Source organism: Stegastes partitus, unplaced genomic scaffold (genome assembly GCF_000690725.1).
Source record: "Stegastes partitus isolate 25-593 unplaced genomic scaffold, Stegastes_partitus-1.0.2 Scaffold107, whole genome shotgun sequence".
Lineage (NCBI taxonomy): Eukaryota > Metazoa > Chordata > Actinopteri > Pomacentridae > Stegastes > Stegastes partitus.
Window position 1 is genome coordinate 738,050 of NW_007577838.1, and position 23,102 is coordinate 761,151.

The 23,102-nt window shown below is 41.5% G+C and overlaps 1 protein-coding gene across 1 annotated transcript in view; it reads left to right on the forward strand.

The window, feature by feature from the left end:
* myo1d (myosin 1D) overlaps positions 1 to 23,102 on the forward strand; it is a 124,731-nt gene that overhangs the window by 43,615 nt on the left and 58,014 nt on the right. Inside the window, exons 8-11 of the mRNA XM_008277793.1 lie at positions 1,209 to 1,412; positions 1,738 to 1,883; positions 2,067 to 2,181; positions 3,201 to 3,371. Coding sequence (XP_008276015.1) covers positions 1,209 to 1,412; positions 1,738 to 1,883; positions 2,067 to 2,181; positions 3,201 to 3,371 — 636 coding nt within the window. The remainder of the gene's footprint in view (positions 1 to 1,208; positions 1,413 to 1,737; positions 1,884 to 2,066; positions 2,182 to 3,200; positions 3,372 to 23,102) is intronic.

The window sequence follows — 23,102 nt, forward strand, 5'->3', positions numbered from 1 at the left end:
TACGTGGAGCGGTATCTGGGCTTGTGAAAACAAGAAAGCAAAAAGCGCCAGGACCAGAGATAACACAGTTTTGAGGGCATCCACGCTGTTTCCCAATGTAACACAGGTCGCACATGTGAGAACATATTTTGTCGCAGGTGGTGATATTTCTAAACCTAAGACCCGGTTATTGACGTCCACATGCAGACGCATAAACGGAGGATTCGCAAATCTTCACTTTGGTCGGAGGTTTGTTTGTTTGTTTTTTTTTAAACTTTTTATTTCCAAAGAGATGGATACAGGAAAAAGTACGTTGGTACAAAAAGTGCCAGACACCAACCACTCTTTGACCTTTTTTTTTTTTTTAAATATATATATTTTTTTGGGCTTTTGCCTTTAGTTAGCGCAGTGGAGAGAGACAGGAAAGGGGGGAGAAGAGTGAGGGAGAGACCTGCAGCAAAGGGTCGTGAGCGGGATTCGAACTCACAACCGCTGCGTTGGGGACTGTAGCCCCTGTTCATGGGTCACCCGGTCAACCAGGTGAGCTATACGGGCGCCCCTCTTTGACTTTTTTTTAAACACAAAAACAAACAAACAAACAAAACCAACAAAACAAAACACTGAACAAATGTGGAGAGATAAATGCCCTGCACAGTGAATTCTAAATACCAAAAACAAGACAAATACAAAACACAAAGGGGACAGAGAATTGTGTTACATATTATTTGTACTTGAGCTCCGCAAAATCTGGGCGTAAAGGCTTCACGTATCTGACCCACTTACTCCATAGTTTAACAAAAGTGGCCTTTCCAAGGCAAACAGAAAATGTAACAGATTCCATTATATACATTTCGTACACTATGTTTATCCATTCAGACATTGTGGGGAGCTCAGGAAGGAGCCAGCGTCTTGTGATTGCCTTCTTGGCAGCCACTGTCAAAATCGCAAAAGGTCTTTATTTAGTCCAAATTATTAAATGTCCCAGAAATATTGTAGAGAACGAATGGTGTGTTTTTTTTTAATGCTGTAAATCTGTGTTTTCGTTTGGATGACAGGCCACATCGTAGAAAAAAATAAAATCTTCGTTTTGTGAGATACGCTGCTACGTGTGGACGAGGCCTAAGACACGAGGAGAGGAGTCGAGGAAAGGAAGCGAGGGTGTACAAGCTGAGAAATGAGGTGTAGAGGTGTGATGATTAAATTCTCCGTAATCTGCCCTCCATCTTTAGGGCAACCTGACGTTCGGCGTGGACGGCGACGTGACCCTGATCGAGAACACAAAGCTGGTGTCGGTGATCCGGGACCTGCTGTCCACCAAAGAGGAGAACGTGGAGAAGGCGCTGCTCTACCGGACCGTGGCCACGGGTCGGGACGTCATCGAGAAGCAGCACACGACGCAGGAGGCCAGCTACGGCCGGGACGCCCTCGCAAAGGTCAACACGTAAAACCGCCTCTTTAGTCAGAGCTGCACAGCACAAACGCAGGGTTGTGACATTTCACTCTGCGATATTATTTCACTGCGATTCACACTCGCATGAGTCACCGTGTTGTGACTCCAGACGGGCCGGAGACGGCGGAGGATGAAATACATGTAGGCAGCTGCGAGACTCGCGCTGTGGGCCGCGAACAAAGTCTGACTCACTGCTAGTTTGACATTTAGCCTTCTGGAGCTGCTAATTGCTCGTGAGCTCGGCTGCTCGGTGCCCTTGAGCAAAGCGCCGGTTCTTCCCTCGCTCACGCTTCCGTTGTCGTCCCCAGGCCATGTACGAGCGTCTGTTCTGCTGGATCGTGGGCCGAATCAACGACATCATCGAGGTGAAGAACTACGACGCCCGAGTGCACGGGAAGAACACGGTCATCGGGGTGCTGGACATCTACGGCTTTGAGATTTTCCAGAACAACAGGTGTGAATTAGACAAAATATCAACCAAAACTAAAAATAAAAAGTGCTTTTCATGTAGAATATCTGTACTTTGAACGCTTCGTGTCATTTCAGTGTTGGATTTTATTGGTTGTAACTCACAATAAGGGTCAGAACAGTTATGTGTGTGGTTGCATCTATAACAGAATCTCATTTTGTTGCGTAGCTTCGAACAGTTCTGCATCAACTACTGCAACGAGAAGCTGCAGCAGCTCTTCATCCAGCTGGTGCTGAAGCAGGAACAGGAGGAGTATCAGAGGGAAGGCATCCCCTGGAAACATGTATGAAAATCTCTTTTTTTTTTGTTCCTACTTTGTTTAATTTATTCAAATAAAGTAGAAGAATGTTTTACAGATTTACAAAAATACTTTTAATCTGATTATAACTTATTGCTGTTGTTGTAGTTTCAGAAAAAGCATTTCGACGTGCTTCATTTAAAGACCCCATATAATGCACATTTACAGATTCATACTTGCATTTTTTTCAAGTCTTTTAGAATATGTTTACATTCTTTAATGTTAAAAAAAAGAATCATTATTTTTCTTATTTCTGCAGCAGGGCCACTTTTCCAAAGAGCCTAGTGGGCTCTGATTGGCCGTTTAAAGCTTGTTGCTAAGCAGATTATGCAAATGTGTTACATGATGATGTCACTAAGTTACAGAAAAAAAAAACTGGACTTGAAATGAAGTGTTTCAGGCAGGAAAGAGTGTTTTCTGTGTGAAAAAAAATAACTCCCTTTGGTGTGATTTCGTAAGTTTTTTTTAAAGACCTTTTAAATGCACAGAAAATACAATAAAACAACTGGAAACCGAAAAGCATAATATGGGCTCTTTAATGTTCCACAGATTAACTTTTCATCTGCTGTGTTGCGAGCACAAGCACATACAAACTGCACACATTGATTTTAAAAAGCAAAAGTCTGTATAAAGTATGTAGAAGTTCAAAGGTTTAGAAGAAATGTCAAATAACTGCGTTCCAAAATAAGCTGTTTGGAGAAAAAAAATTTAAAAATCACATTAAACAATGATTTAGTGGAAAGTTGAGGCATCTGCTGCTTCGTAAAGTAAAATAGGGCAGCTTGACAAAAATAAATTCTCGTCACAAGGTCAACTCAACAACTCGATGTACTGACGAAGGACTTATTTAAAGCTTTGGAGGCAACAAATGAGTCAGACCTTGTGTTTTAGAGTTGTTTTTGTCGAGCCTCTGTTCCTCTCTGCTCCTGCAAAACAAACTAAATAAATCCAACAAGTGCACGTTCATGAGGTGTTTCTTGAGAACTCTCGTCTTTTGTCATTAGATCGATTACTTCAACAACCAGATCATCGTGGACCTGGTGGAGCAGCAGCACAAAGGGATCTTCTCGGTGCTGGACGAAGCCTGCATGAATGTGGGAAAAGTCACCGATGAGGTTTTTCTCCAAGGACTCAACGGCAAACTGGCCAAACACGCCCACTACACCAGCCGCAAGGTAGGAAGAGCTAAACGCAGGCTGTGCTTAACGTCGTCATGTTTTTAGGAGCCAATGTCTTCAGTTTTGGCAGAAACGTCCCCGTTAACTCAGTCTGATTCATTTTGGTCCTCAAAGGTCACTGTGACCTCACAAATCACAGTTTTGTGTAATTTCACACAAACGTGTATTAGAATGAAATGATGAAGGGGTGACATTTCCTCTCCTAAAGGTCAGCTTCAGAGTAGCATCATAATGTTCTGCAAAAAGAAAAAAACACATTTCTGGCTCTTATTCAAAGCCTTCAGTCGGGAGCAGAAGCAGAGGAGTTTCTCATTTAGTCACATACAGAACTGGTGTCACTCATCCTGAATCTGTGCCGGGTTAAAGATGTCATCCGAGTTTTAGTATATGCAGCTTTGTTGCAGCGACACCGACATCTCAAGCATCGTCTACTGTTACGACAACATCACAGCTAACGGGCATGTGGAGACATAGAAGGAATTTCCCCTCCAATCTCTGAATGGCTGCATCCCAGAGATGTACCGATTTCAACAAAATCAGAAGAAAATAAAGGCAAAAAGGAAGATCCTTCATAGTATACCTTTAATGATCTAAGTAATTTATCGAGTAAATATGGTTGTAGCCTCTCAGAGTAAATTTTCTGTGTGTCCTTGTCTTAACACTGCAGTAAAATAGAATGCGTTTGTAGAGTTAATCAGACAAAACAGAAGATTTGATGACATCGCCTTTGTAATTCCACTATTTTCTGACATCGTATTTCATAATAAAATTATCCCAAATGGATTAATCCTAACAGAAATAGCATATCGATTAGTAATAACAATGATAGTTTGTCGCTGCTCTCGATTTTTCCTCTCATCCTCAAACCTGCCAAGATGTTTGAAGGTATGTTGACATCATTTATCAGAGCCAGAAACTATAAAAAAACAGAAAGAATAGTCAGATTTTCAACTCTGCAATGGTTCTAATGGTGTGTAATGTGCCCGTTTGTTCGGAAAATTAACAGAACCTAAGCTTAAAATTGTAATATTAAGTTAAATTACTGTATTCTACATGCTTCATTAAAAAAAAAAGCAAAAAATAAAACTTTTGCTCTAACTGGATTCTGTAAAAAAACTAAAATTCTGCACTTCTTGCTGCAAATAACAAACTCTGAGTGACTCAGCTGTGACCAACAGCGACGTGACAAAAATTCAGAGAAGTTTCAACCAAACTAGGCTGAACTGCAGGCTGTGTTTACAGAAAGCTGATATCTGGCAAGTGTGGAAACAAATTTTAAAAGTAGATATGTTATTTATAGAGCTGCTGTTTTTTTGTTTTTTTTAAAATCCAGTTTGGTGACACCTGTGGGCACAAATTTAACTTTTTTTCCTTTTTTTTTTTTTTTTTTGAACAATGTGTGGCGTTCTAACTTTGTTAAACTGCACAAAAAGGCATTTCTGAGTTCTTGTTTTGTTTCCATAGAGGTTCAGGACTTTGTATTTCAGTCCACAGTGAGTAAAAAAATGGAGCAAAAACCACCCAGAAGCTGTTTGGGGTTCAGATAGTTAAAGTGGAACGTAAAAGTTTTTTTTAAATCAAAGATTCCTGCCATAATTTGCAAACAGGAAACTATTGGACAAGCCTTAATGTACAACCTGGAGCTGGTGATGAAGCCCGATGTGGCTGCAGTAACCTGAGAACAGCAGAGGGCAGATTACACCCTGCAGTAAGTAGCTATTAGTGCCGGAGGAAGAGCCCGAACATGATCCTGTTAGTTTTAATAATCAGGAAGGCTCACCGTCTAATTCACTCTAATGGCCTGAGCGGGCTGCGGGACCAAAACGTAAGCCAATTTAATTTGCTAACATCCACGTTGGACGAGGTGAAAGTGACTCTGAGAGTTTGTGGCGACACGCGGAGAGGATGTCGATGAGTGAATCAGAGTTTTCATTCAGGAGGAGCGCTGCAGTTCTCTGTGTTGCCCACGAGGGGGCGACAGCTGTCAGAGAAAGATGGCGGGGAGAGTCTGACTCAACACTTTGCACAGGTGATGTCACTGGCAGCCAATGGGAGCGAGGGGAGCTGCTGCCGAGAATAAGTAGGTGGTGGGAAGCGGAGGATATGTATTTACAAATTTATGAGGAGAGCCATGCAGGGAGAACCAGGAGAGGCTGGTGCAGTGAAAACCCACCGGGGAGGGGAAACATCTGGACGCACCTCTGGGCTGCCCAAAGCAACAGGCTGCAAAAGGCAGGAAGTGTCCGTGTGATGCACAGATTATAGATCTGGTGCTCGTTACGGCGAACAAAAGGCCACGATGACGAGGTGAGCTGAGAGCCCAGCGAGGCCGAGTCCAGACCAGCTGAAGGCTGCTGCAGGCCGCATCGATCCGTGCAGCTTCCCTCCCTCCTATCATCTCTGAGTCGATATCCTCCCTCCTGCCACCTCCTCTCCTCCCCGCTCCTCCCCGACTCCTGAGTTTCATGTGAAATGGAGGCTTTAGAAAGCAGAGCGATCCAGCTGTTACTTCCTGGAACCAATACTGGCGTAAATCAATATTAGCCCGGGATCTTTGTTTTTCTTTTTAAATTTCTCCTTCCTGTGCTGTCTGGAGTCCTGTTGCCAGGCAGCATTAACATAATGGACTTTTTTTTTTTTTGTCAGGAAGTAGCAGGAGTTTAGTGGATCTCAGGGGCATTTGTTTAATTTTTGGATAATAGTTACCTTTTAGATGAACATTAATCTGCCCAGAGTGTTTCAGAGGCAGAAGAGATTATCTGCCAACTATTGTGATTTAAGTGAAATTTTAAAAACCTGCTCTCGAGTTAAATGTACTGCAGCGTATTTCTGAATATAGATGGATTGAAATGTGCTTTATTGACATTTGATATATAACATGCATTAATCTGGTTGGAAGCAGATGGAAGACATTTTTCCGTGTTTATATTTGGTCACTTCTCCTATGAAGATATGACATTAATTGATTAATCGTCAAATATTCAAGTATTGAGCTAGTATTTAGATAACCAGTTGGTTTTTTTAAGCATTTTTTTTAAAAGAAAAAAAGTAAAACTCTAGCGTCTTACAGGTGAATATCTTCTGGTTTCTTTCCTCCTCTTCGGCAGTAAATTGAATATCTTTGGGTTTTGGACCAAACACAACATTTTATCTTGATCTTTGAGAAACACTAATCAACATTTTTCACCATTTTCTGCCAACAAACAACTAATTAATGAATAGAGAACATGAACAGCAATCAAAATATCCATTTGTTGCAGCTCTAGAAGTCATTTGCAGCCCATAAATAATAAATATAGAAAGGCTTAAGCAACATTCGTGGCATTGCTTACATTTTTTGCAGCAAATACTACAAGAAATTTGAGAAATTTGTCTTTTTTTTAAAGAAACAAAAAAGCTGATTTCAACTCCTTAAATAAGAACTGTAAACTGAGAGAAGTTCAGGTTGATTGTTTGGTTAATTAGGCAATTAGACATTGAGTTGTCAGCACCACCTACTGGTCAGAGCAATAGTTGCAGTGTTTTTCACAGCCTGTCATGTATTTATGCTACAAATTGATAGCTATTTGTTATTATTATTATTATTATTATTAGTATCATTTAGATCAGTGGGCATTAAGCTCCCATTATCATCACACATATTACCAGAAAGAGTCATACCACCAGTAAACATGTACAGTATGAGAAGACATGTTCTGTATTTGAAAAATCACCAAAATTACACCATTAATCGGAGCCAGTAGCTAAAAACTGAGAGAAACATCAGACTTATATGATCCTTTCCATACTTATCTCACTATTTGGGAAAATTAACACCATTTAGACTAAAACTTGTGATATTTCATCAAGTCACTTTTGTATTTTTACATGTCTCATGTAAGAAATGTCAATAAATATACGTTTGCACTGGATTCATTAGAAAAAACAAGAAAGAAATTATGCTTCTGAAGCCTGTTGAGGAGCAGAGGAGGTGAAAGCAGTTTCCATATTCATAAATTTAATATTCAAGAAAATCCAATCTTTCCATAAGGTATAATAACCTTTGTTTTTAAGTTTTAAAAACATATGTGAGGTTTATTTAGGATAGCTTTGTAAATTTAAGAAAAAGATGAGAAATTGCCTCTAAAAACACAACAAGAAACATGATAAAAATAAAAATGAAGACACAACAAAGCAGCAAAAGCTCATCAGTTCTGGGTTCATCAAGCAAAACAAAAGCTTTATGAGTTACCTTCAATGTGATAAATCTGTTCCATGACATATGTAGATCAAAATATTAATTATTCTTGAGTCTAATTTCACACATTTCCTTTTTATTTAATTCAGCTTTACCACCTGTGTTGATACTTTTAGCTTGATTTTGTTTATTTTCACTTTTCTGAAAATACATTTTTAAAAAAGCCAAATCCTTCCTTTTATTGCACTTATTTATAATTTGGATTTTCAGATATATTTTAATTTAAGGAGCCGAGAAAAGCTTTCTGACTCACTTTCACTCCAAGAAAAAGCAGAGAAAGAAACACTCTCGCTGCATATTACCGTGACCCGAAATAGACTTCCTAACCCGCACTCCACATGCAAATGAGCTTCTGGGAAAGTTCAGAAAATATCAAGGCTTGGAGGGTACGAAGTGCACGAGAGCTCCGCCGACTTTAAAGACCCGGCCAGCCGGCACTCGGAGCCTCGCAGTTCCTCAAATCTGTTTGCCAGGATGAAAGTGTGAAGGTTGGAAAAAGAAAGAAGTGTGACAGAGAGAGAAAGGAGAGGAAAGAGAAGGAGAGTGACAATTAAAGGTGAATCAAGGGAGAGAAAAGAGAGCAAGAAGTAGAAAGGTTGCATGAAAGCAGCAAGAACTATAGATACAGGACAGGATTTTTAATTCAGCATCTCTTATTTTAATATGTATTTATGCTTTTGCTTCATTTTCTGGTCACTGATCTACCTTCAATAAGCTCATTTGCAGCTTTTAGATTACCTGTCCAACATAAAAAAAAGACTAATAAAGTCACATAAAGCAGAGTCGGACAGTTTTCCTCAGACAGCAGCTGAAAAGAGACTGAATATTAACATTCATCAGGTGGCTTAAAAGTCAGCTGCTAACGTGTGGGTGTCCAGTGTAGAAACATGCTGACATGCTTGTTTAAAGGTGATGTTAAAGGTCTGCCATGACGTGTATCTGTTGCTTGTTTAGCTGCTTCAGAGAGAAGCTGAATGATCAAATGGTGCAATATTTCTCTGGCTCTTAAATCAGGATGACGCTGCTGATACAACAACGTCAACCATGACATACAGTAGTTAAGATTAGCACATAAATTACGTCCCTGCTGCTGCTTTAAAGCTTTATGTTGGCAGTAAATTGTACACGTCACAGGCAGAAGAAGCAGTTTGTGAGTTTGCACAAAAACATGCAATATCTACAGTTATATATTGCACCAGTTTAACGTCAACAGACTTAAAGAGCCCATATTAGGCACACTTACAGGTTTAAAATTTAGCTTTGGGGATCTACTAGATTCTTTTTACATGCATTAATGTTCAAAAAACATATTTTTCTCCCTTATATCGCACATTTGCTGCAGCATCTATTCTTAGCTTCTGTCTGAAACGCTCTGGTCTCTTTAAGCCCACCCAGTCTGCTCTGATTGGTCAGCTGCTCCAACTAAGGCATGCTAATGTTTCTTTAGTATCGTAACAACAGATCTTTAATTATAAGAACGTAGCCTTAGAAGGACATGTTGGACTGTGAGAGAACTGTGTGTTCTTTGTTTGAGAACGCTCCCAACTGGCCACTAAGCAGGCGTTATGCAAATGAGTTACACGATGATGTCGATAAGTCACAGAAGTAAAGCCTGGGCTTGAATCGAGGCGTTTTCAGACTGGTTAGGAGCAGAGTTTTCCACAGGAGAGAATAACCGTCTTTCACCATCTACTTTGGCCTTTCTAAATTTGCAGAACTTCAATATTCAGCTATTAAAAAGCAGCTCTAAAACAAAGACAAACCCTGAAAAGCATAGAAAAGGGCCCTTTAATGTCCCACAAAGCAACTGCGAGAGCTAAAACTAGATATTTATGAGGAAAAAGAAAAAAACCACATTATACAGTGATGCTGTAAAAAGCGAAGGATGGCAACTTGACAAAAACATTCTCAACACAAGGTCATCTCAGCAATTCGATGTACTGAGGGAGGACTCGAGATGTATTTGAAGGCTTCGGAAGCAACAAATGAGTCAGAGCTTGTGTTCGAATTTTTTTCCTTTTTTTTTCGAGCTACTATTTCCGAGAATGAACCTTCAGTCCTGCCAACACTTGTTTCTCTCTGCTTCTACAAAACACACTAAATATAGCCAGTGTACATATAAAGGAGTTTATTTGCAAAAACAGATAACTCCTGTTCTGTAGATTTTCAGAAAACGTATTTTTTTAGTCGTTTGCTTGAGATAATATCAATTAAACTGGATTGAGTGGATTTGACTCAGTAGAAAAAATAGAGATAACTTAAGTTTGATTGATATTGTCTCAGGTAGACGATGGAAAAGTGTGTTTTCTGAAGTTTTGTGAAGATGGAGTTCTCTGTTTATGCAAACGCTTCGTATAGTGATGAGCCACAACATTAAAACCACTGGCAGGTGGTGTAAATGTAAATGACTGTGTTCTGTGGTTATTATTTACCAAAATGTGCTCCAATAAAGGACAATGAGGATGTTACTTTCACACCTACAGTGCCTAAAAAACCCCGATACTGCAGCGACATAACCTGCAAATACTGTCCAGGAAAGAGTTGAGGAACATGACCAAGAGCTCAAGGTGTTGATTTAGAGACTCCTGACAGATGATGCTGGTGGTCTTTGCTGATTAGTGGAGGCTGGAAAACTTCAGTAATGAAACTGATCATGATGTTTGCATCGTTGAGGCTGTGATGAGGTTTCTGTGTCTCTGATGAGGCATTTCTTGATGATAATGTTTTCTTATTTTGCACAGAAAATAAAATCACTAGAGTTCAAGTTTAGCTGTTTTTTTGTGTATACTGCAATGTTCAGAACTACTATTTGATTTTTAGTGAACACATTTCTATGTTTTAGTTTGTGTTTAGGTCTGAATGCGATAGAATCTCCCGATAATGAATCCTTATGTGTCTGTGCATGCCTATAGATATGTATTATGATGACCTTCTCCGCTTAAATAGTCAAGTGTTGGTTGTTGTGCATCACAGAAATAAATTCTTTCACCTCTGAGAGAACATGCAAGGTGAAGAAAGAGTCTGCGTGGCGTCTCTGAATGCAGCGTTTTGGATACAAGCTGAGGACGCCCTGCTCACCTTCAGCCCTCCTGCTGCATAAAACACTATATTTAACTTCTTTAGTCGCTCGATCTGCTCAGCTCACTCACTTCACTGTGAGTCCATCTGCAGGCGCTGAATTAAACTTAGAGTTTTGACTTCGATTAGGCAGGTGGTTTAACTGCCTGATGATTGTTTTACTACAATGAATGCAAGTAATCCTCCTTTCCTGAAGTTTGTATTGAGTTTGTTTGTGTCTGTTTTTGCAGAAACATGTTGATTTAACGGTTTGGGGCGTTTTTGGAGGATGTAGTTTGTGGTGCTTGTCAGTATAAACTGCATTTCTTTGAAACAGTAAGTTAACATAAGGGGCACTTGTAGTTTTCCAACCTGCACGTAAAAAGGCAAAAATGATCTGCATGACATTTCATTACAAACAGAGATAAAATAGTCAAACACAAAGTCAACTTTAATGTCAATTCTGCCATATGAACAGAACAAAAACCAGATTAAAACACACCCTCGCGCAAACACCCACGCAAAAATACACAAAACAAAAAAAAAACAAAAAACACACAAAGAAACAGACAATGCAATAGTGTAATAAAATACTGCCTGGCTGGAGTGCAGGTAGATGGATGTTTACAGACGACAGTACTTTATATTTACAGATATAAAAAGCAGTGCAATATATCGTAACCGGTGCAAAATATCATGACAGGTGCAACGTGTTTCGTGATAAAAACAGTCCAGTCTGATTGTTTTCATCCATAGAATGAGTCATGGAGGCGGCAGATGTGTTGGGTGTAAAAGGGAAAGTGTCTTGTGCTGCAGATTCAGGTTCATAGATCCAATAACCAAGTCTATAATATAAACTAACAGTTAATTTCTGTAATGTAAAGAAAAAGCCTCAATGCATCCAGCAACTGATGGAAACATTGAGATAAAAGCAACACACATATAATGCATAATACATACCGACATAATTGTGTTAAATGAATAGCTACAAAACTGCTAATTAGAAATCATCACTGAAAACGGTTTCAACAAAAACTCAACGTCGACTTCAGGAAGCAGGATTTATTACTCTGAGCTACTTGTGTAACCCAATTAAGTGCCAGCCAGCTGAAAATAATCAGTTTCTGCTGCACAGTGTTCGGCATTTACATAAGAGCCTCAGTGCCAAGAAGTGGTGAGACAGAAATGAGATATGCATAGGAAGAGGAGGCTGAGTCATAGATCAATTCCAGGAGATGTTCATGTAACACGAGCTCTGCTGTGTGTCTGCTGTTGTGTTTTTTTTGCTTCCTGCACTCTGACGCACAAATACGCTCGCCCTCTCCAGGCCGCTCATCATTCATTTATACATTCGTTCATTCGTTCGTCGGACATGCGGACGACGACTTTACACGTGTGCAGCTGTACAGAAAGCACGCGTGAACAATCGCACACGTTGAAACAAAAAGCAGACGAGGGGGGGGAGAAAGTTCAGATCGGCGCCAGATGCTTGGTCTCAATATGTTGCGTTGCTCCTGAGAAACTCGTTTTATTCGCTTCCAGGCTTGTTATGAATTAATCAGGCGTTGTGATGTATGGGAGCTACAGGCTTGTTTACAGAGATGTCTTACCTAAAGGGAGACGCTCCAATCTGATGCGCTGCGAATGATGCATCTGTGTGATTTATTTATTTCTTTAGGTTTCCTTTTTTTTTTTTTGCTTGTGTGTTGGTGCAGTGGAAACCGGCTGTCTCCGCTTTCTACGCTTTCATCAAACTGAAATTTAACTGGTTTCATAAATCTTTTACTCTTGTTGACTCGCTGCTATCAAACTGATGTTTACTTGAGTTCTGCTGCTTCTATTTTTAGGGGTCATTGCACCACAATCTGGCACCTGATGCTCTGTTTTGAACAGATTTTCCTGCCACCGATATGTGTGTAGGTGCAAAACTATACAGCTGTTTGAACTCTTTTTCATGAGGCTGAAGTAGCCTTTGTAGTTTAACTGGAGGTCATCTGGAAACTCTTAAAAGAAGCATTGACATAACATAATTAATTAAATGACCTCAGAAAAGATGAGATACCACAAACAGCAGTAGTGTTTTACCAAGAAGACTGGATGAGTAAAATAAAAGTGTTACTAGATTATTTAATCATACAGAACTTTCAGACTTAATAAAGCTTAAACAGATGAGACATATAAAAAATCACCTCCTGTAAAGTTATCATAAAGAAAGAACTTAGCTACAGAGACCATAACTGTTGTTTGTACCGGACTGTAAACGGGTTTATCTCTGCTGTAAAGTTGAGCTTTTTAACATGGGGCTCTGTGGGGATTGACTCGCTTTTGGAGCCAGACTCTAGTGGTCATTTGAGGAACTGCAGGTTTGTTACTTCAATGTTGGCTTCAGTTTTTATCTCCAAAAGCAGCAACACTCAGATTGTTGTGAGTGAAATTATGTGCAATTGCTACAAATGAACACTAGACCTATTTTGTTTTTTTCCTCTCGAACTAATGCACAATTCTGAATTAAAATACGTTGCTGATACGTTACCAAGAATTTAGTAAACATAATTGAGTTGATATCATACAGCATCCCTCTGCTAGAACTGCTGTTATGGTCAGCTAGTTCAGGCCACAGCAAGATCCCCTCAGTAAACTTTAATTGTGTTCTGAAAATGTGCCGCAGACCGACGTGTATGAGCATTAATGCCCTTGTGGCGGGGCAAGTTTTGGACTGCAAGTGGATGTGGTCAGTGTGGACTTGTGTAGACGATGAAATTTTCATCAGTCGTTCCCTCAGACCCTTGGGTACTCACAGATGCAGAAAGTATCACACTGGCCTTAATGAAATCAATATTTTAATTCTAACTTAGACCAAAACAACCAAAAGAGGTCTGCATGGGAAATATAGTTTGAGTCAGTCTCACATACACGATTCTTTTGCTAGAAATGCTATCGTGGTCGGCAAGTTCAGGTCAAAAGACCCAAAGGCGATCAAAGTTTCTCTGCTTGGCGGACACTCTCCAAAAATGCGGCCTTCACGTATTCTGTGTTTAGGACATCCGCAGAGGAATCTATGTGGACGTCTGCAGGAACTCTTGGGAACTCTTGCACACTGGCAGATGTGGAATGTGCAACACTGGCCTCAATAAATCAATAGTTTAACTCCAGTTCTGGCCAAAACAACTAAAGTAGGTGTGCATGGGACATAGAGTTTGAGTCAGTCTCTCATAGACCATCCTTCTGCCACAAATGCTGTTGAGGCCACAACCACTCGAGGAGATCTGCACAGCTGGACAACGTGTTCCATAAATATGTAGTAGATCGGCGTGTACACATTCTGTCCTTGTAGCATAGCGGCCCTGCAGACACAAGGTCTGGACTGCATGTAGACGTGGTCCACGTATACGTTTCTGGGGACAAGATTTTCATCACTCAGACCCAGCAGACCTTTGGCTACTCACGGATTCAGAAAGTATAACACGAGCCTTAATTAAATCAATATTTTAATTCCAGTTCAGGCCAACACAACAAAAGGAGGTCTGCATGGGAGATCTAGTCTGGGTCAGTCTCACATCCTTTTGATAGAAGTGCTGGTATCAAAATGACTAAAGGACATCAGCACAGTTAGCCAGCATCTTTGATTTAGGAGGACAAAAATGCTCAGTAGACGTTTCCGTACTCGATGCATGCACACTAATGCCCTCGTGGTGTAACGGCTGTGCAGACACGAGGTTTAGGCTGCATGTGGGCGTATGCAGGAAAATTCAAACCTTAGTTGACCCTCCTGCAGTCATGGATGTAGATGGTATAACACCGACCATCAGTATGTCAGCGAAACACTGAGTATTTTACAGTGTTTGTCAACCAAAAGAGGGATATTTTTACTGTGTCTGTGTGGAGACTCAAACTCTATATATGACCTGTTTTTAAATCAGTATTCCTATTATTTATTAACAATGGAGCAAATGATACAATCGCAGGCAAAAATCAGAGCTAATTACCAGCCGTCTGACTTCCTCTCAGCTCCGCCGAGTTTTATCGCATCCTTTTAATCTCTTAGTTTTTGGTTTTCCAGCCTGCAGCTTCTCTGTTTAGCTTCAGTCCCACTGCTCTTATCAGCTTCATCTCCAGCAGCAGCAGAAGGCAGCTGTTTCCAGGCCTTAATAAAGCGGCTGTACCTCTGCGTCGCTTACCTAGACGGGCAAAGTTAGCAACGAACAGCAATTAGTAGCTAAAGAGCCTGTTTCCCTCAGGAGACCAACTGAAAATAAGTGTGAATATTGAATTTGTCAGATGGACACAGAAGATTAACGCCGCTGCTCCGTATCTGCTGGATTTCTGTCGGATTGTTGTGTTTACAGCTTGTTCTCGAAGCTCCCAAGTGTTCGGAAACTCTGTTATTGCGGGTTTAAAGATTTATGTTTTCAATGTGCTCTCTGTAGCGCAGGCAGCACAGCGAAGCCAGAAAGTGTTGGGAGTTGGAATATTGCACTTTTGGGTTTGTTCTTGGCAGGTTAAAGTAAACTCTCCCTCCTCGCCGCTGTCTGCTGCTGCTGCTGCTGCCGTCCTCCCAGATGTGCTGCTTTTGCTCTTAATCATTCGCTGACGCATTAGTTTCTGTTATGATGGCAGCTTTTTTTTCTCCTCTCTCTGCTTTTATCACAATTCCTCCTCCGATAGCTCTCTGTTGTCTCTGGCCTCCTTTTCTTTGTCGAGCCGTTCACAGGCCCCTCAGCACGAGGCATGTACAGGTGCAGCATGCTAATGTGTGCATGTGTGTCCTCCACCTGCTGCCACATGTATGAATGCATGTAGGGGGGCTGCGTTAAGTGGAAAAGCTTTCATGGGCCATGTGCTGCGGATGCTAATCACGGAGATACTCGGGTCGTTAGCTGCAGGGCGGCACAAGGTCAGCGGCAGCAAGGGCACGCTGAAGACGGTGGATGTAGCGTCCAGTAGGGCGGCTTTTAATGGCCGGTTCAGGGTTTGTACTCGCACATAAACCTGTCTGGAGCGAGGATGTAGCTCAATACTCAGCGCTGTAAAACCCTGACAGCTGCCACTCAGTGCACTGGGCATGAAACGCAAAAATCCATCCCCTCATCTCCCGCCCAGGTCGGCTGCTGCGGTGCCCACTGTGAGTTCTTGACGGGTTTGCGGGACGGTCAGATGCAGCTCCTCGGGAGGTCTGGCTCGAGCCCGGGTAGATGGCTGTTTAGGGCCGCGGAGCAGGAGGGCACAGGTGGCAAACAGGATTTGCCGGAGTAGCGATTGCAGGAGGGCGAGAGGCCGATAAGCGGGTTCAGGTTGAGGTGGAGGTCTCGTTTATTGGCAGCGGAACAAGAAAAACCTGTGATTTCCAGCCAGCTTCTTTTTTTTTTGGTTGTTGTTTGGCGGATGTGTCTGACGGAGGGCGCTGCGAAGCTCTCCGCATGTTTCTGGGATTATAAAGTGAGTGCTGCAGTAAACAGAAGTTCTAGTTCTGAGACTAACGATGGAAAATTGACACAGTCGTGTCAATTTATTTTTAGTTTATGTGGTGTTTTGTGTTGTGATATTGATGCAGTTTTCTCTTTCACTTGACAAATCATTAAACATAAGAGCAAGTCCTCTTCTAATAAATGAATTAACTGGCAAATTTAGATATTTTTTCCCGAATATTTTGCAGCAATGTGTTCAATTAAATGTGAACAAAAAACTGGGAACATCCTGATCAAGTGATTCTTTGCCCCTGATGCAATCCGAGCCTTTTAATATTTAGTATCTGCTAATACGAGCCCCCATATAAACCACTTTCCTTGATAATGCACACTTCAAGTACGTTATTAAAATCAATCCAATCTGTTCGAGCTGTTCCTTAATGTTCAGTCGGTGAACCGTGAACTCCTCAAGATGATAAAAACCTGTATTCTCTACACACTTGTTGCAGAATGTATTGTAGATTATCATATTTTGTGTCCAACATTTGATGCTTGGCGTCTCATTTTTTGTCATTTTATGTTATATGCATGTTGTTTTTTCTTTCATTTGTGTCATTTTTGGTCTCACTTGTGTGATTTTGCGTCTCGTTCGTGTTGTTTCGGGTCTCATTTGTGTCATTTTATGTCACTCGTTTTCTTATTTTCTTTTTTTCTTCTTTTCTTTGTGGGCTGCAAGGTGGAGCAGTGGTTAGCACTATTGCCTCGCAGCAAGGAGGTTGCTGGTTTGTGTCATGGTGAGGACACCCAGGATCTTTCTGAAGTTTGCATGTTCTCCCCGTGCAGCGTGGGTTCTCTCCGGGTTCTCCGGCTTCCTCCCACACAGTCCAAAAACATGTTGAGGTTAATTGGTGATTCTAAATTGTCCGTAGGTGTGAATGTGAGTGTGCTTGGTTGTCTGTCTCTAGGTGTAGCCCTGTGATAGACTGGTTACCTGTCCAGGTGAACCTGCCTTCACTCTGAGTCAGCTGGGATAGACTCCAGCCCCCCATGACCCTAGTGAGGATTAAGCGGTGTATAGATAATAGATGGAGATAATGGATGGATGGATGGATTTTTCTTTTGTGCCTCATTTATGTTGTTTCATGTGGCTTTGGCACAGGTTTGTTTCCTTTCTGTTGCTTCACGTTGTTCCACCAGGTGGAGCCTCTTGCTGTTTAATGCTGTAGCGACCAGAGGAGGCGTCACTCAGTATATGAGCCGCTCATGCTGACAAGCAGGAAGTGTTAAAGGAGTCGAGCTAACAACGGGGGAACCATGACAAAGACGGTTTATGACCTCCGACCAGCGCTTGTGTGTTTACGAAAAGCAGGGACTGACTAGAACAGTTTTCATATAACCCACTGCCTTTGTCATGTGTGCTGCTTTAAGTCTGTTTCCTTTGACTAAAACATCAACTTCAGTCCATTGAGCTCAGTTTGTGTTATTGAGAAATCCATGACTGATTGATTAACCTGCTGATTATCGATTTAAAAAGTTATTTCAAAATATGCATCTGCAACGTCCTGCCACAGATTGTGATCTCTCTGTGACACCTGTGTGACAGCGGATGTAAACAAAGAACATAGGTTGTGCTTTGGTTTATTTTAGTTTAGTTTTAGTTTAGTTTATTGCTTTAGTTTATTTTTAAGGAGTCCTTTAGGTTAATTTTGCGCTGAAAAAAAGGTTAAAAAGTCTTAGATCGGCCCTGATCATCCCTACGTATAACAGTTTTGCATATAGATTCACCTGCACAGGGTTGCTCTGTTGGCTGAATGTTTAAGGAACATACCTCTTAAAAAAGATTTACTGGCATTAGTCTAGTAAACCCAGTGGTACTAAAGTTGTAAAATCATTCCAGCTCTGCATCGAGTATGTGTTTGATTTGCTCTGCTTTAGTGAGACCCTGCTTGTTTTTCTCTTTCATAGTTTTTTTTTATATGCTAATATATATTAAATGTTCTTGGGTACTGAGATGGTAGAGAGTTTATTTAAAGCAAAAAGGCAAAGTATGCAATTTGGAACGCATCTCTGCTTTAGTTTCTGGCTTCTTCTGCTCTGTTTATTACAGCCATGTAGCCTGTAGCGCCGCCTTCTGGCAACAATATGCAGCCGTAAAATAAAAACAACCCGTATTCGCTTTTTTTTTTTTTTTGCAAAATTTCCAAAGTTTGCCTAAAATTTGCTGAATTATATGTAAAAATTGCCAATAAGGCGATGCTCTGCTACGATCCTCTTCAGGGTGGATTCTCCAAGTTTCTTAACTCCACGTCTAAAAGTTATTTCCTGTTCTGCTGTTTGACAAAGAGATTTATCTCAGAAATAACTGTCAGTGCTGCTAAACACAAGTGATAGAAAAACCATCGTCTTCCTCTGCTTCAGCTCCTGTAGTCGAGTTTGCGGTGGGAATCTTTTCTCTGCAAACAAATGCAGAGACGTGTCACAGTAACAAGAGCCAAAGGTGAAAATATGGAAGCAGCTTCCCGTCGGCGTCCTGTCACTTCGGCGCCGGATGCTGCTCCAGTTTGTACCTGAGACACTCGCTTCTTGTCATGTTCTCCCTCTTTCTGTCTGTCGCCTTCTCACCTTCACTCCCCCTCTGTTCACAGGTTTACTTCCTGTGTGTCTCCAATTTATACGTCCCGCTTTATTATTATCAAACCTGCAGCTTTTCCGTCTGTTGATTGTTCCCTCTGCCCATTGTTCTGCTTCTATTAGCTGAGACACAAACACACAACCAGCAGTGTGACAACCTCGGCCTCGGCGTTCGGCCGGTCGCCCAAAACGCAGAGGAGGTGCTGATAATGAAGCTGCCAAGATTTGTGTTTGTGTGCGCGGCGCATGTTGTGTGTGCGCCAGTGTGCTGGAGTGTGACTGATTGTGATGGATGAAGGACGGCGTGGCTTCCAGCAGATGCAGGCTGTCCGTCGGATGGAGCATCTGTTTGTCTGTCTGGCGTTTGTGTGCGTTCACGTGTTTGCCCCGCTGAAGAGTGTGTGTGTGTTTTCAATCTGCAAACAAATTATCTGCCAGAAGAATTTATTTCTGCTGCCCGTGCAGGCTTAAAAAAAAATGGAGATACCGAGTGTGGCTTATTGGCACTGGAGGCACAAAATTAAACAGAAAGTGTTTCTAGCTGCGGACTTTAAATCATCTTCTTTAATAACGTTTTCTCGCCTTTGTTTGCCGATTGAGTTACAGAAACTTCAGAGAGTATCGCTGGAAGCACTTCAGTGCTCCGGCACATTTCTAAAGCGCCACGGAGGTAAATAGTTTTGTGATTTCTGTGAGGAGTTTGACTTGGATGTGTCACAGATTTACCGCGGGGCCCTTTGTGGTTTTCATTCCAGGCTTTGGACCAGAATCAGGCTGATTCATTCAGCTCTCTGATGTAAATCTTTCTGTGTCTGCGAGGTTTTTTTTTTGATTGTGTTTGTAATATTTCCACTCCAATAAGACTGCCGCTTCCTTCATTGTCTGACTGTCTGTGTGTGTTTTTGTGAGTCTGCGAGCGCCAAGCCCTCCGATGAGTCACTCGGCGTTTTCACAAAGTAATGGAACATACTGTATTGGCTCGGCTTGACAGAAATAGCATCGAGGTAACAGCCAGCGTGGCTGTAAAAGTTGCATTTGTGTCTTTTCTGTCTTGCTTGCTCTTCGTTTTTTCGTCAGTTTTGATGCAGGTCTGCGGCCACGGCGTCACAAAAAGTCGGCAAAGATTCACAGATATGTGACTGTTGATGAGTTCATTGGTGTAAATCTGTCACAGCGGCCTCTGTTTCTCTGTTTTCCTGCAAATTCTGTCTCCTGGCTGAAGGGTTTTGCTCCCATTTAAACCTTTGATGGGTTAGAAGTCGATCTCTAAGGTAGTGAATGGGGTTAAGGAAGCATTTCCAAATAAAACTGGGAATTTGGAAGCACAGTATCTAAAATATTATTGTACGCTTTAGCATCAGAGGGTAGCTTTGGGGAACATTTCCCTTCTCTGAGAGTGACAGATTGATATCTTTAGTGGCACAGTGTGTGCTTAGTCTACTCCAGTTTAAAGGCTGCAACCTGTGGGGAAAAAACTGTTAGCCTGGTTCTGTCTGCCAAATAAATAAATCTGAGAAAGAACTACGTTTTCTGTTGTGCACAGCGAGCCTCACAGAGACTTGTTATCGCTGTAACGCTGCCAGATTCGGCACCACGCTGCGTCTGTGCAAACACTAAAAACCAAAACTCGCTAACGGGATCGGAACAAACCGACGCCGCAGCCGGAGACGCTTCTTAGGAGGACTGAACGGGCAGACAAACTGTCCTACGTGTGACTCGTGATGAGTGAAAGCAAACAGGATTTCTGCTCGTGTGCACGTTTGTGTCAAACAGTGAGATTTAAAGGTGGATTTTGGTGTTTCGCTGGTTTACCTCAACTATTATTTTGTTGTTATTTAATACAGTCGTGACTCGATAATCCGACCCTTAACAATCCTAAACCTTGCTATCCGACAGGTTTTTAGATCAGAACCCATTAAAACTAGCCTTAACACACCGACAGCCTTGGATTATGACTCCAACATTACTTTTTTTTTTTTTTTTTAAGTTATTTTTTTGGCCTTTGTGCCTTTATTAGATAGTGTTAGTGAGCGAGAGACAGGAAAGTAGGGGAGACGAATGGGGGAGGACATGTGGGAAAGGGTCATGAGTGGGATTCGAACTCATGACCTCCACATTGGGACTGTAGCCCTGCACATGGGACGCCAGCTCAACCAGGTGAGCTATAGTGGCGCCCGTCCAACATTACATTTTATGTCACCAATCAGGATAACGGTGTATTATCTGACTGAACAATCCCACAGATTGGATACGTTCACACTGCAGGACTTGATGCTCAATTCAGATTTTTTTGTGAAATCTGATTTTTTTTGCGAGTTTGTTCACATTTCCAATTAAATGCAACTTGTATGTATCAGCAGCCAAGTACTGTCTGTGTTCCACCCTGTTGGAGCGCTCCTCCAGGGTGGAAGTGGCCAGAACGTGCACAAGCACGCCGGTCAAAGGCCAGCTGCACAGTGGCAAACAGAAGAGCGCTACAGAGGGTCACCAAAATGGCTGCGAAGGTCATTGGGTGCCCTCTGCCCACACTGGAGGACCTTCACGGCTCTTACTGCCTCAGGAGAGCCAACACCATCCTGAAGGACTCCTACCACCCGGGACATTTTCTGTTTGAGCTACTGCCGTCAGGCAAGGCGGTACAGGGCCATCAGAACCAGGACCAACAGACTAAAAACAGCTTTTTTCCTACTGCTGTTAGAACAATAAATGCCTCCCAGTCAAAATAATGTGCAACATACAACTCCACTACCTCTGCCCAACATCCACTGTGCAATAATACACCGTGCTCATTATTTAATTTCATCTTGTATATAGAGTTCATTTCTTTTTGCTTGTTTTTATATATATATTTCCTTTATATTGTATATAGTGTTTACAAAGTTTTTTACAAAGTTTTTATTGTTCTCAAGTTCTTATATTTTTGCACTGAAAGGACTGCACCTTCGTTTTGTTGTACTTGTTACAATGACAATGAAACATATCTGAATCTGAATCTGAATCTGAAATCCAGCGATATGCAGTATTCTAACAATACACTGGTTATTATAACAACTATGAACAATAAATATTAACAACAAATGACCCTTCTAGCATCAAGCCCTCCTTGTATCTCAACCTCCGTCTTGACAATCCGACAGCCTTGATATCCAAGAAGGTTTTACATTTAGGATCAGATTATTGAGTCACGACTGTACCTCTATTAGCGAATTCCAAAAAAAAGAATAATTGGCAGCAAAGCTCTAATTCCAGTTCTCATTTAATTTATTTTTGTATTTTAAATATGCATTCGCGTCGGTTTACAGAGCTTTTATATAAGAGGCTTTTTTAAAAAGGTGTGGCTGCAAGTTTAAAAGATTAGAAAACAATCCTGGATTTAAAACAAAAAAGCCTTTTAAACTGAAAATCATCAGTAAGTTAATTTGCTTTCATTGACCTTCTCAGTCCATGATTTCCTTCAGAGTCGTATTCTGCAGTTTTTTTTTTTACTCCACTATTTATTTTTTTCAGAGTTCTTCTGGTTTGTACAGCAGGATAATAATTACATAACCGCGTGTAAATCACAGCAGTCAACTTAAATACCAAACCCCACAGTGGGGACGCTTGAATGACTTCATGTTGTTGCAGCAGTTGTCAGTCAGCCGTGCCTTTTTCTTTTTTTTCCTCCAAGTTTTTATAAATGACAGTGTTTTTAATTTTGTCCTCAACGAGACAAGGGGGCGGAAACTCAGAAGTCCTTCGATGATTGTTCTGCTCCGAGCGCACGCCATTGTCTTCCTGATCTCCCTCATTTGCATTTTCTTTATTTACGCCGATCAGACATTCAAACCACCCACCTCGTAGTGTTTGTTCTGAAAACGTCCTCTGGTTTCACACAGCAATTCTGGATTCTGGAAGTTGCGAGCTGAAGACTTTATGGATCAGATTTCCAGCGTTAGTGCTTTTGGAGGCAGAGGGAACACCTTGAAGTCTCCAGAAAGGTTTTACTGCCAAGTAGTTGTTACAAGACAGATTAGTGTGATCAAGGGATTAGATTTAGGTTGCTAGTGTTTGTCAAAGTGACATGAATGCTGGAGCCACGATTTCTTACCAGAACATTCCCCAGAGCATCACCACCTTCTTGCTTTCTTCCCATCTTTGCTGCGATTTCTGAGTTTCTAGCTACACACCTGACTGTCCACATGATGTTCAAGACGACGTGACTCATCAGCTAACCTTCTGCTGTTCTATTCTTGATGCTCACTTTCCCTTTATAGATGCTTTTTGTGGAAAGTTCTCCAATTATGCACCCTTATACGCAGAAGGTTGCGATACTTGGGACACCTTTTCTATCACAGCAGCATGAAGGTTTTCAGCTGTTTGTGCAGCCGTTGCTCCCCGTAGAGCCTCCTGAGCCCAAGA